Source organism: Otolemur garnettii, unplaced genomic scaffold, assembly GCF_000181295.1.
Source record: "Otolemur garnettii isolate 467f Iridium unplaced genomic scaffold, OtoGar3 scaffold00104, whole genome shotgun sequence".
In the NCBI taxonomy this organism is placed as follows: domain Eukaryota; kingdom Metazoa; phylum Chordata; class Mammalia; order Primates; family Galagidae; genus Otolemur; species Otolemur garnettii.
In genome coordinates this window covers 45,756-60,233 of record NW_003852499.1, presented here as the reverse complement: position 1 = coordinate 60,233, position 14,478 = coordinate 45,756, and the positions used below count along the sequence as shown (strand labels likewise).

The window sequence follows — 14,478 nt, the reverse complement described above, 5'->3', positions numbered from 1 at the left end:
ATGCTGTGCAGTGGATTTCTGCAGCCTCCTTTCCAAGTGAAACTTTGTACCTTTTACTAATATTAGTAATGAGACTAACTTTAGTGGTATAAAATTTTCTATTCTATCTAGGTTATCAAGTTTATTAATGTATATTTGTTCACAATACTCCCATATCATCCTTCTTTGTTTCTGTAGAATAAGTACTCCCATATCATCCTTCTTTGTTTTTGTAGAATTTTCACTTCTGATGATTGTTACTGATTTCAATATTCTCTTTTTTTAAATTTCTCTTTAAATTTCTTCTTTGATCAATTGGTAGTTTGACAGTGTACAGTTTAATTTCCATAGATTTGTCAGTTTTTCAATTCTACTTTTGTCATTTCTAATTTGATTACATTGTGTCTAGAGAATATTCTTTGCAAGAAGCCTATTTATTTTATTTTATTATTTTTGGGAATTCATTGAGGGTACAAAGAACCAGGTTACTCTGGTCGCATTTGTTAGCTAAAGTCCCTCTTATAATTGTGTCCTGCCCCCAAAAGGTGTGTCACACACCGTGATCCCCCCACACCCATCTCTCCTTTCCTCTCTCCTCTCCCCTTCCCCCTACTCCCACCATGTCCTAGGTCATTAATTATCATATCAGAATTGAGTACATAGGATTCATGCTTCTCCATTCTTGTGATGCTTTACTAAGAATAATGTATTCCACTTTCATCCAGGTTAATACAAAAGATGTAAAGTCTCTATCTTTTTTAGTGACTGAATAGTATTCTACACCAGCATCTGTAGCTTTGAGACTTAGTGATGTGCACTGTTTTCACTAGAGTTAGGTGATATCTCAGGGTGGTTTTGATTTTCATTTCTCTAATGATCAGGGATGATGAGCATTTTTTCTTTTTTCTTTCTTTCTTTTTTTTTTTTTTTGGAGACAGAGTCTTACTATGTTGCCCTCTGTAGAGTGCTATGGCATCATAGCTTATGGCAACCTCAAATTCTTGGGCTTAAGCAATTCTTTTGCCTCAGCCTCCCAAGTAGCTAGGAATACAGGTGTCTGCCACAATGCCCGGCTTTTTTGGTTGTAGTTGTCATTGTTGTTTAGCAGGCCCGGGCCGTGCTTGAACCCGCCAGCGCTGGTGCATGTGGCCAGCACCCTAACCACTGAGATACAGGTGCTGAGCCAGGTAAGCAGTTTCATTGCATCTAGAACTACCCTGCAGTTGAGGAATGAGATGGTACCTACAGTGACTGGGAGAGGCATCTCCAGAAGAGCAATTGTAATATAGGCAGAGAGGGTTACTTCATCTTCAACTCCTCCCTGTAAATGTGAGAGAAGAAGAGATTTGAGTAATTCTAAGAAAGCTCTTGATCAGTTCCTTCCATCTGTTGTGTCATGCAATTTATCCTTACCCATAGCCATTCTCATGGGGTAAAATAACATAACTAACCTAAAACTAAAGTCTATCCTCTCTTTCTTGGTGCTATCCAGGTTTCATTTTTCTCTGATACCTACCCTTAAGTATTTCTGCATTATTCCTTCTTCTCTTCATCCTTGTAGATACCATAGTGAAAAAATCAAAACTAGCTCCAGAACGGTTTACCTTCATAGCATTGTTGAGCAGTGACCCAGAGCTCCTGAAACAGCCATTGTCCTTCTGCTTCTGGGAGAGCCAAGTGAGGGCTTGGGTGATGTGTGCTTCCTCAATGAAGATATGGGCTCGAGCCTGGGCAAAAGCCTTCAGTACAAAGGCAGTGAGCCTGAGAGGGGGAAAAGTGATGATGATATTTATGCTGTTAGAATGGATCTATAGGGACTTCATAGCAACAGGCTCCATATGACACTTCTTACATTGATGTGAGTCATTGAACAGCCATTCTCAGCTCCTATCTCTTTTAGTATCCTTGACTAATCTGTTAGATGACTCACTTTTCCTTTGCCAAGTCTAAGTACTGCTAATTTACTTATTTTTCTTAATCACTTGAGTAAGTCTTTGAGTATCTCTTTTCTTTAGAGATTTCTTTCAGTAGATGACAGAATCTTCTCATGGGCAACAATAATGTCTACTATTGCTTTGCTTTAGGGATTTAAAAAATAATGTTTCATATTACTGTCATCTCAATTATTTCCTCCTGTTAATGAATTTTTCCCTATTGAAGAATTTATTCTAAGTCAAGATGAGTATGATCTATAAAATCCAATATAAACTGAAGGTAACATGATTTACCTGGAAGTTATATGGTACATTCACTGTTCACACCATTTAAGAACTCATGGTTGTAAGAGTTATTTTAGAAAAACTAGTCATTTTAGAAGGAATAACTTGGTATAATATTTAAAAGATTGATTCTGGGAATAAATCCAACACAAATACATTTGAATATCAGCTTTTCTGTTTGTTACCTTGCTAATCTTAGTGTATTTATGTAGATAACCATCTATAGGTTTAATAATACAAATCTGTTACGGTTGCTATAAATATAATAGTGATGTCAAAGAGCTGACACTTGAATAGGAGCTCAAAAATTTGTTCTTTTCTTACCAAGTGTTGCCTTGGTTTCTGCCATGTTGCTCCCCAAAGGTGCTATAGGAGCCATCATGGTGCTTGTAGTTCAACTGTCTCTGGTAACCTGGAATGGAAGGTTAATGAAACAACATAGAAAATTACTGGTGCCAAAGAAAAATACCAAAATTTGTTGACTTTTCTTGTGACTTTTCTTAAATTGGTTGTCTTATATTAGAAAGTTCTGAGCCCTAAACATTGTAGTGGAGGTTGGAGAGTGGACAGTTTCTGTGAAATTAACTGTCATTATATTCTTATCATAGTAGCTACCATAGTAATTAGTTAATATATCATAGTATTGATAAGCAACTGAAGTCTCTTTTAGGAAAATCTAGTTGAAATGACAATGTGAATTTTCTACTCGCTCAATCACTCACCAGTGTTGAGATAACCAATGGCCTTGGACTTGATATCTGAAGTCAGCTGCTGTGTTTCATTTAGATAATTCAGAACATAGATGTTAGGAGCAAAGAGGGCCATATTCTGTTCTCCACAGCCGTAAGGCATCTGGAGTAGATCTTGTGTGTTTTGCATGGCAGAGCCTAATATATCTCCTAGAGAATGAGAGAGATGAGAAGTCATACAGTTTAAAGATTATAACCTACCAGAGGGCGGCATTTGTGGCTCAGTGAGTAAGGCACCGGCCCCATATATTGAGGGTGGCAGGTTTGAACCCAGCCCCAGCCAAACTGCAACAAAAAAATAGCCAGGTACTGTGGTGGGTGCCCATAGTCCCAGCTACTCAGGAGGCTGAGGGAAGAGAATCACCTAAGCCCAAGAGCTGAAGGTTGCTGTGAGCTGTGATGCCACAGCACTTTACTGAGGATGACAAAGTGAGACTCTGTCTCTAAAAGAAAAAAAAATATATATACATAAAAATACACATATATTTTATATATGTGTATATATAAACATATATACATATGTGTATATATAACCATATATACTTATATAGGTGTATATATATTTTGTGTATATATATGTATATATGTACATATACTACATATGGTTATATATGCACATATATACATATGTACATTACATATGGTTATATATGCACATACATGTATATATATGCATATATACATACGTACATATACATATTATATATATAACATATATATGTGTGTATATATATGTATATAACCTACCAGAATCATTAAGAAGAAACTATTAATTGAGCTAAAATAAATGAGAATTTTTAGGAAGGGTGAGACTTCTAGGGATATAAATATGACTGGAAGCAATAAACAGGTCCAAAGAAGGAGAGGAACAGGAAGTTAAAATTATAATTGTCATTTTAGTAAGTACTTATAGAAATAAATATAGTAGAAGCTGTTAATACCAAAATCACTAGGGGCTAGGGACTTACCCAAAACTGAGACAGAGGCTCGGGCAGATTCTTCTACCATATTCGGTGGCAGCTTCAGGGATAATTTGTCAGTTACCTCAGCACCTAAATCAAGAAATCAGGCATGTGCAAATTATTTTCGCATTTTATTTTTCTGAAGAGCTCTATGACCCAGAAGATAGGACTATGCTTACATCTGAACATATCCTGAAAAGTTGTGAAAGTGAAAAAAATGGAAAACATATTTAAAATAATAATGGCTGAAAACTTACCTTATCCAGGGATAGATGCTCACATCTACATATAGGAAACATACTAGTCCCCAAACAAATTCAAACCAAAGAAGAGTTCACTAAGACACACGATAACCAAACTATCAAAATTCAAAGATAAGCATTCTGAGACCAGAAAGAGCAACATTTCACATACAACAGAATTCCAATATGACTATTAGTGAATTTTTAGCAAAAATTGTGCAGGCCAGGAGAAAGTGATAGATTCGCTGTCCTGAAGGGATGGGGGAAAGCCTGTAAACCAAGAATGCTTTCTTTGTGCAGGAAAGCTGTCTTTTAGCAATGAGAGAAAAATAAAAACTTCCCAGACAAAGAAAAGCTAAGGGAGTTCACTATCACTAGGCCTGCATTAGAAGAATTATTTATAGAAATTATAGAGCGTTTATTAAGCCAAAACTAAAGGCTGCTAAGTAATAACATAAAAAGTACCAAAACACAAAACTTAATGGCACAAATAGTACAAAACTATATTCAGAATATGCTGTAACTGTGATGGTGATGTATGAGCCAATTTTATCCATAGCATGAGGGATACAAGGCAAAAATATTCATAACTATAGCTAAAATACACTGTCAATAGATACATGTTACAAAATGATGCAAATCCTGACATCAAAAACATGAAATGTGTATGGAGGAATAAAAGTATTCAAAGTCATTATCAGCTTGAAATAGATTGTTGTAAGTATAAGATGCTCTAGGTAAGCCTCATGAGAACTCACAAAGTGAAAATGTAAAACAAAGATAAAAAAGATTTGCATACCACTATAAAAAAAAATCAAACCACAATGGCAAACAGCAAAAGAGGAAAAAAAGTATTTCCAAGACAAACAGAAAACAATGAATGAGATGGTATCAGTAAGTTTTTTTCTATTAATAATTATGTTGAATGTAAATAGATTAAATTCTCCAGTAACAAGGCATAGAGTGACTGAACAGAGTAACAAAAAGCAAGACCCAACGACATGCTGCTTAAGTAAGACTCAACGTTTTTAAGGACACATATATACTGAAAAGGAAAGGAAAGAGAAAGGTAGATACTACCTGCAAATGGAAACAAAAAACAAGTCAGGGTAGCTATACTTATACAAAACAGACTTTAAATTGAAACTGTAAAAAAAAGAAGAATATTATATAATGATAAAAGTGTCAAGTTATCAAGACGATATAACAACTTTTGTAAATATATATGCACCCAATATTAGCACCTAAGTACATAAACAAATATTAAAGGATCTGAGGGAAAAGATTACAGTGTAACAATAGTAGGGAACTTCAATGCCTTACTTATGAAATATATAGATCATCCAGACAGAAAATTAATAAGGAAACACTGGACTTGAGCAACACTAGAGCAGATGAGCCTTAAAATCCATATAAGGCCTATTAAAAAAATAAAAAATAACACATCAAATGGACCTAATCAACATATACAGAACACTTCATCCCAGCAACAATAGGATATACATTCTTCTCAAGCACACAAGAAATATTCTCCAGGATAGATCATATGTTAGGTCACAAAACAATTCTTAGCAAATTTAAGAAGGCTGAAATCATATCAAGTATCTTTTCTGACCACAATTGTATAAAACCAGAAAACAATAACAGGAGGAATTAGGACAAATTCACAAAAACACAGAAATTAAAAAACATACCTCTGAACAACCAGTGGGTTGATGAAGAAGTTAAAAAGGAAATTCAAAAAAATTTTTAAATTTAATAGAAATGGAAACACAACATATCAAAACTTAAAATACAGCAAAAGCAGTTCTAAGAGGAAAGTTCATACATAGCAATAAACATGCATGCTGAAAAAGAAGGAAAAAATCAAAGAACTTAACATTACTCTTCAGAGAACTAGAAAAAGAACAAACTAAGCCCAAAATTGGCAGAAGGAAAGAAATAATAAAGAGCGGTGCAGAAATAGATCAAATAGAAACTAGAAAAGCAATATGAAAGATCAATAAAATTAAGAGTTGTTTTTTTAAAAGGTAAGCAAAATTGACAAACTTTTGCATAGCCTAAGAAAAAAGAGAGAAAGCTCAAATAAAATCAGAAAGGAAAGAGGAGACATTATTTTTGGTACCACAGAAATACAAAGGATCACAAAGATTATCATGAACAATTACATACCAACAAAATAGGTAATTTGGAAGAAATGGATTAATTCCTAGATGTATACAGACTACTAAGTCTGAATCATAAAGAATTAGAAATCTGAATAGAATAATGTGTGAGGAAATTGAATCAGTAATAAAAATTTTTCCTCTTAAAAAAGCCAAATTTCTGATGTCTTCACGTTAGAATTCTACCAAACATTTAAAAATAACTAATACTAATCTTTCTCAAATTTTGCCAAAAACAATAGAAAGGAAGGAATGCACTTTATGAATTTAGAAGTATTACCCAGATACCAGTGCTAGACAAAGACATTACAAGGAAAGAAAATTACACACTAGTATCTTTGATGAATATAGATGCCAAAATTCTCAGTGAAATACTAGCAAACCATCCAGGCACAGTAGCACTTGTCTTTAATCCCAACTATCAACTACTTGGGAGGCTGAGGTGGTAAGATCACTTGAGCCTAGGAATTTGAGTCCAACCTGGGTAGCATAGTGAAAATCTTCTTCTAAAAAATAACAACAACAAAAAGGGTAGGAAATCCAATTCAATAACACTTTAAAATGGTTATCCACCACAATGACATGGGTATTTATCCCTGGGATAAATTGTTCAACTCATGCAAATCCACAACATTAACAGGATAAAGAACAAAAATTACAGTACCATCTCATTAGATGGAGAAAAAGCACTGACAAAAATCAACATTCTTTTACAATAAAAACTCATAACAAATTATGTATAGAAAGAAGAATGAGCCTTAGCATGAGAAAGGCCATAGATGATAAGCCCACAGCTAACATTATATTCAACAGTGAAAAATTAAAAGTCTTTCTTCTAAGATCTGGAATAAGACAAGGATGTCCATTCTAGCCATTTCTTTTCAAAGAAGTACTGGCAAAAGCAATCAGATAAGAAAAAGAAAAAGTATCCAAATTGGAAATAAAGAAGTAAAATTTTCACTATTTGTGATGACATGATCATATGCATAGAAAATCCTAAAGACTTTACTAAAAAACAGTTAGAACTCATAAATGAATACTGTAATGTTGCAAGACACAAAAATCAAACCACACACTATCAAAAAAAGATCAAGAGAATAATCCCATTCACAATAACTAAGAAAAAATATGTAGAAATAAAAAAGTAAAAGGTATGCTGAAACAATAAAACACTAATGAAAGAAATTGAAGAAGACACAAATAAATGGAAAAATATCCAGTGTTCATGGACTGGAAGAATTAATACTATTAAAACATTCATACTACCCAAAGTGATCAACAGATTCATTATAATTCCCATCAAAATTCCAATTTCACTTTTCATAGAAATAGAAAAAGCAGTCTTAAAATTCACATGAAATCACACACATACACAAAACTCAAATAGCCAAAGCATCATTATAAAAAGAACAAACTTAGAGATATCAAGTTTCAAAGTATATTACCAACCTATAATAACTTGAACAGTATGGTACTAGTATAAAGGTAGACATGTTGACCAATGGAACAGTATAGAGGGCCTATAAATGAATCCATGCATGCATGATAAATTGATTTTTGACAAAATTGCCAAGAAAACACAAAGGGAAAACTATAGTTTTTTCAATAAATGGTGTTGGAGAAACTGAATAACCACATGTAGAAGAGTAAAATTTTACATGATAAATTCAACTAAAATGGATTAAAAACTTAAATGTAAGACATAAAACTATTAGAAAAAATATAGGGGACAAACTACAGGACATTGGATTGGGCAATAATTTTTTTTGGTTTTGACTCCAAAAGTGCAAAAAACAAAAGCAAAAACAAATAGGATTACATCAAACTAATAATATTTACTCCTTTGATAGGAGTGAATATCCAAAATATATCAGGAACTCAAACAACAGCAAGAAACAAATAGCCCAGTTAAAAATGGTTTTCAAACTAAGATATACAAATGGTCAACCAATCCATTGTACAAGGTCTGACAATTAAGTTTGCAAACATGCCACTGTGCACTTAATGTTGGCAGCACTGTACAAACAACTTGGTAAAGTTTCATAACCTTGATTTATCAGTGTCTCACAGCTGTGCTCATGTCAATGTGTGGTGGTGTCTTCCTGAGGGGCAGTCATTATTGTTGTTTCATGTTTTTGTGTGTTGTACAATAGACAGCTCTGATGGTCATTCCAGAAAAAGGGTGCTTTGAAGGATGGATTAGGTGTTGGCATCAAGTATACAGCTTCCCAAGGTGAGCTCTTCAAAGGTGACTACAGTGATATTCAGCAATGAGGTATATAGCACTTTTTCTAGGATGAGTTTGTGAACTTAATTGCTGAACTTCATAGGCATACAACCCCTAACTCAGGAATTTACCATTTTGGCATCTACCCTACCTATCCTCACATATGTAAACAAGAAGGCTATTATTATCATTAATTAATTAATTATTATTATTTTTACAAACAAATAGTTGGAAAAACCAATATGGGAAGGTTAAAAATATACTGATATTATAGACTTAAAAGCAACTAAAAGGAATGATGGTATCTACAACTTAGCATAGATAGATCTCCAAGACAGACTGCTGAGTAAAAAACAAAGAGTGACTTGTAGAGAGAAAGTTGTATGATTTGTGTAATACCTTTTATGTGACATATGTGAAAACACATGCATCTACATATATTATTTCTAAAGGTCCATAGATAATCATCAAAGTATTAAAAATATTCCAAGGGAGTGATATTAGCTTTTTTTTTTTGATATTAGCTTTTCATATGATATTCTGTTTTGTTTTCTTAAAAGACAATGTATTTTTGTATAATTATAGGGATAATTAAACTTATCTGCATGGATTTCATTAAAATTTCTTGATGATTGGTATTGGTATCTGAGAGATAGATAAATCAAAATGAATAACTCAGAAATGGGGAAGTCATGAAAAAAGGATTGAGTGGTTAGTACTAAAGGCACTTAAGTGTAGAAATAAGGCTAAAAATTTAGTAAATAAGGTTTTTAGGGCACATTTTATATGTTAGTCTTCACAATAAAAAGTGCAGCAAAAAGGCATTAGTAGGCAGACAGAGAGGGTGCAATGAACATATATTTGATTTTGATTTGATATTGACTGGAGTAAGAACATGTTGTGTTAACACATTTCTCAGTGCACTTTGGTTTTCTCTTTAAAAAAATACTATTTTATTTTATTATTTTTAAATTTCAGAATATTATAGGGATACAAATATTTTGGTTACGTGAATTGTTTCTGTACAGTTTGCATTAAGTTATAAATGTGCCCCTCACCTGGACAGTGTTCACTGTACCTGTTAGGAGTGAATTTACCCCTCCACCCCTGCCTTCTCCCACCTGCTTGCTTTGCATTTAGGTTTTCTACCAAATGTCTTAGTGTACTGTATTTCTATAAATGTTTTTGTTTAGAGTGGAAAATTCTTCACTAAGATAAAGTTATACTTTTTATCATAAGTTTCTTCTATCCCTTCTCAAATGATAGTGCATTAGGTACAGTACTGGCAGCTAATAAATATTAATATGATAATAATGGTAAAGACCATGACAACTCTTTCTTTGGGAAATGGCACAGTCCCTTTATCAAATGATGTCATCTATGTAAAACTCAGTATTGGAATGCTCTGAATTCAGCTATCCATGTGTTATATTAGTAATCCTTCAAGGAAATATCCCCTCTGGCAATATTCATTTTGACTTTACCTACTTTGTACCTATGCCCACACCACTTCCTATTTAGAAAAACATTTTGGTGTTTCTATAAGTGCTGGAAGAGATCAAGACTTAGAATGCATGGACTAAAGATTTTCTCCTGATCAAATTACTTGGCTTCTGATGGTACTCCAGGTTTTACCTCATAGGGAAAGTTTTAAAAGTAACATACAAAAGTTCTTTGAATGTCAAGTGTCACATAAATTTTAGCCAATGCTTTTAAGTTATGATGATTGAGTCTTACCTGATGGACAAAGCAGGGAGTTGAATGTCACTTCTCTCTCTAGTCCTTCGGGCTTTAAAGAAAAGAAAAAAAGTTAGAGATGGGAATGGACCAACCCTCAGAACATGTGTATTGATAGGGGGACCACAGATTTCTGGATAGTGAAGAGAGGAATTTGAACTGTATTACATAAGTAAACCCTATAAGTATAAGCTATTTGAAGGCAGCAGGTTGATACATGAGAAAGAAAGCAAAGGAAAAATTAAGAAAATGAGAGACACAGAGATGACAGATGGGCAGGTAGGCAAAGAAGAATAATATTGTAAAATATCCATAATAACTTTTGATATTATCCATAATGACTATTAATATTATTATATTATTCATGTACATTATTATATTATTATTATGGATATTATGAACCATATAGTACTTAGGTCTTCTTACTTAAAAGTGGAAACCCCAACTGGATTCACTATCATTTTGTGCAACTCAGTGTGACCTGTCCAATGAGTAGGCTTACTTACTTCAACCAACAGGGGCTTGATGATTGTGTCTTTCTTTCCATAGGCGGGGACCATAGGCAGTTCAGTCCCACACAACTCTAAAGATTCTAGTGCCTTTGCACTCACAGTGAAATTCACATATCCTGAAGAAAAGAGCCAACAGAGATGAGTATCACCTTCCCCTTCCTTCATGCTTTCAATTTCAAGATTTGTAAATGTTCAACACTGTGCTTTAACTTTTTTCATAAAAACACAGGAGCAAGAATGGAAATAGCACAAAGAGAGGCTAATGATACTGAAAATCCAAGGTGAGATGTTTGGAGATATCTTTCTAGGCACTCCTATATTAAAGACAACAAATCATATTGTACCATCTAGGGGCCTTTTCCTAAGGAAAGTAGTACTAAATATAAGGTTCCCATGGATAGATGCAATTTTTGAGTAGAGAATTATTTCTAGTAGTCTGTCCCTTACCTAGTGACTTTGGGGTTACTGCCCAGGACACAGTTTGCCGCCCATTCCCGCAGATGCAGTGAGACTCTGGTTCATTCTCCACACGGACAGCTTGGAATGTGGGAGTGTCTTCTAGCTCCACCCTGACCTGAAAACACACATGAGACAAATTAGAGGGAGAAGGAGACTAGAGAGAGAATGGGTTTGAAGAAAAGCATACGGAGGGACTGGTAAAATTTCAGGTTGCTAATATCAATGAAGATTCAAACAAAGACAAAGCACCTTTAGTACATCTAGGTGGATCTGATGTCTAAATCTGAGTATTTGGTTGCAACCTGCTCTTCTGTGGTGGGAGCAGAGAAGAGATGTCATCATGGCTTATTGCTCTACTGTTTTGGCCATCTCCTCAGCTTTCCCAGCAGAGTATACATGATTTACAAAGAGATATGGTTTCAGTACAGGTAAGATGCTCATAAATAACTTAAAATTAGGCTTAATATAATGAATGAGCTATGAAAAATTAAATATATGGGAATGCAGAGGTTGAAACCTTGAATAATCTAAGACATGAGAATGAAGATTACTGATTTTTTTTGTTGCCTGGGTCAGAAATCATCATATTACCTGAAGTACCTAACTTTAAAGAGTTATGAAAAGGTCTAGAAATTTAGTTGCAATTTTTTATTTGGAAATAGCAACTGTAACTCATGCAACACATGAATATCTGATAATATTCCTTCTCTAGTATACATATCTTGTACACAAGAGTTTGTTAATACTCCTAAGAAAGCAGCTTTTAATTTATGTGATTGCTACCTTGTGTTCAATTTAGGAAAGAGATCCTTACCTTAATGCATTCGGGAAGGTAGTTTAAGACTGTGGCCTTGAGTGTGAAGGCCTCTCCACGGACCACAGAGTAGGGCATTGTGAGCTCCACAAAGAAGGGCTGGAAGACTCGGAGAGAGGCAGTGGGAGAGAGACCAAGTCCAGTGTCTTGGGATAGGCAGAAGGCCCCTGCCTTCCACTCTGTGATGGTGTCAGGGACTGATACTCCCACCTCTGCAACACCCGATGAGCTGGGGAGGATGACAATGTGAAGAACAGAAAGAACGTAGTTAAGTAAATCCTTTCTGGGATGAGAATCCCTATAAAGGATTCTATTGTCATGACATGTATGCATTCCATAGCAATATCAATAATTGAGAATAGAATCAAAGCTTGAGATGGAAAAATGTAAGCCCTTCATTTCTTCCAATTCTATTTTCAATGCTAGTCTATCTCAGAATCTCCTACAGCCATACAGTTGCAGCATAACCTTTTACACACAAAATAGGTAGAAATTTATAATTTGAGATTATCCTTAAGTTCTTTTCTCTAAAAGGCTATTTTACTGAGGATTGCTTTATACTTTTTAATTCTACTACAGTTGTGTATAGTTGGCCTGACTGGATCTGTGCTTAGCCCAAGATTGTTGACCAATTAACACTCTTACAGGTATTAATCTCTGTTATATTTTGTCCTTATGCCAATTTGGGGAAAATCATAGAATTAAATTTATGCAAAATTTCTTAGCTCTGATGCATTTAGTGAGACTTGGTAACAGAAGTATTTGTGCTGAACCACTCTTGAAAATATCAATGTGCCCTTTAGGATCTCTTTCCTAAAGTGCTTCAATACTGAAAAATTAGCTCTACTCTGGTGGTAGCCACTGGCAGAACAGATCTGGGATAAAAATGCAGGCCCCATGAGTAAAGGCTGAGACTTCAACCCAGAGTTATTGATTCACTAGGATTGTACAGAGACCAAGTGAAAACAAGACAGAGCCACTTAGCCCCACCACACCAAGCAGATCCCCAGTGTCAGGCCGTAGCACTGTACAGGTCCTTTGCAAAGCTCAGGGGAAAAGGTATAGACACCAGTCACAGCTCTTGGGCAAATGGCAGGTTAATCACTACTCCAGGAGACTCCAACCCAACTTTACCTTATCTGCTCATCTAGCCAAATGGTGTAAAATAATTATGGGGCAGAATCAGTGGAAAAACTCCAGTAACATGAATAACCAGAGCAGATCAACTCTCCCAAGGAATGATATGGTGGACACAACTAAAGATCCCATTCATAGACAAATGGCTGGGATGCCAGAAATTGAATTCAGAGTTTGGATTGCAAATAAGATTAATAGAATGAAGGTAAAGTTGGAATTAGAAATTCAAGGAGCATTTCAAAAGTTGCCTCAAGAATTCAACGAATTCAAAGACAAAATCACCAAAGATTTTGACACATTGAGACAAGAACTTGCAGCCCTCAAAGATCTGAGAAATACAGTAGAATCCCTCAGTAACAGAATGGAGCAAGCATAAGAAAGGATTTCTGACATTGAAGACAAAGCTTTTGAATGCTCCCAAATGCTCAAAGAGGAAGAGAAATGAAGAGCAAAAATGGATCATTCTCTCAGACAGCTCTAGGATAATTAAAAGAAAACTAATATTCACCTTATAGGAATTCCAGAAGGTGATGAGGTGGCTTTGAAAGGCACAGAGGCCCTTCTTTATGAGATTATGAAGGAGAACTTTCCAGACATGCTAAGAAATTCTGAAATCCAGATAGCAGACAGTTTCAGTACCCCAGCATGATGCAACCTGAATAAGACTTCTCCTAGGCATATCATCATTAACTTCACTAAAGTGAATATGAAGTTAATATGAAGGAGAAAATTCTGAAAGAAACCGGACATAAGAAAACCATAACCTATAAGGGCAAGAATACAAGAATGATTGTAGATCTCTCTGCTAAAACCTTTCAAGCTAGAAGAGGGAGGTCATAGACTTTTAATCTCCTAAAACAAAATAACTTTCAACCCAGAATCTTGTATCCAGCTAAACTGAGTTTCATTTATGATGGAGAAATTAAATACTTTAATGACATTCACATGTTGAAGAAATTTGCCATAACTAAACCAGCTCTCCAGGATATTCTCAGACCTATCTTCCATATTGACCAGTGCGATCCTCCACAACAAAAGTAAACTCACTCAGAAACTTTACATCAAATCCCAACTTCCACAGTTGTGAAAGGATTAAAAATGTCCACTGGACTATTGAAAAACTCAATACCCTAAATTCTACTAGGCTTATCAATATTCTCAATTAATGTGAATGGCTTAAATTGTCTTCCAAAGAGGCACAGGTTGGCTGACTGGATACAAAAACTCAGGCCAGATATCTGCTGCATACAAGAATCTCATCTTACCTTAAAAGATA

At 34.8% G+C, this 14,478-nt stretch overlaps 1 protein-coding gene across 3 annotated transcripts in view; it reads right to left on the bottom strand.

Annotated features, from left to right (window-relative positions):
- Nucleotides 1-14,478, bottom strand: part of A2M (alpha-2-macroglobulin) — a 52,063-nt gene that overhangs the window by 10,699 nt on the left and 26,886 nt on the right. For all 3 annotated transcript variants that reach the window (XM_012809337.2, XM_023517085.1, XM_012809335.2), the window contains exons 19-27: nucleotides 12,066-12,294; nucleotides 11,240-11,366; nucleotides 10,787-10,908; nucleotides 10,281-10,332; nucleotides 3,916-3,999; nucleotides 2,921-3,097; nucleotides 2,523-2,610; nucleotides 1,584-1,740; nucleotides 1,226-1,300 (exon numbers count right to left, since the gene is read on the bottom strand). In XM_012809337.2, coding sequence (XP_012664791.1) covers nucleotides 1,226-1,300; nucleotides 1,584-1,740; nucleotides 2,523-2,610; nucleotides 2,921-3,097; nucleotides 3,916-3,999; nucleotides 10,281-10,332; nucleotides 10,787-10,908; nucleotides 11,240-11,366; nucleotides 12,066-12,294 — 1,111 coding nt within the window. The remainder of the gene's footprint in view (nucleotides 1-1,225; nucleotides 1,301-1,583; nucleotides 1,741-2,522; nucleotides 2,611-2,920; nucleotides 3,098-3,915; nucleotides 4,000-10,280; nucleotides 10,333-10,786; nucleotides 10,909-11,239; nucleotides 11,367-12,065; nucleotides 12,295-14,478) is intronic.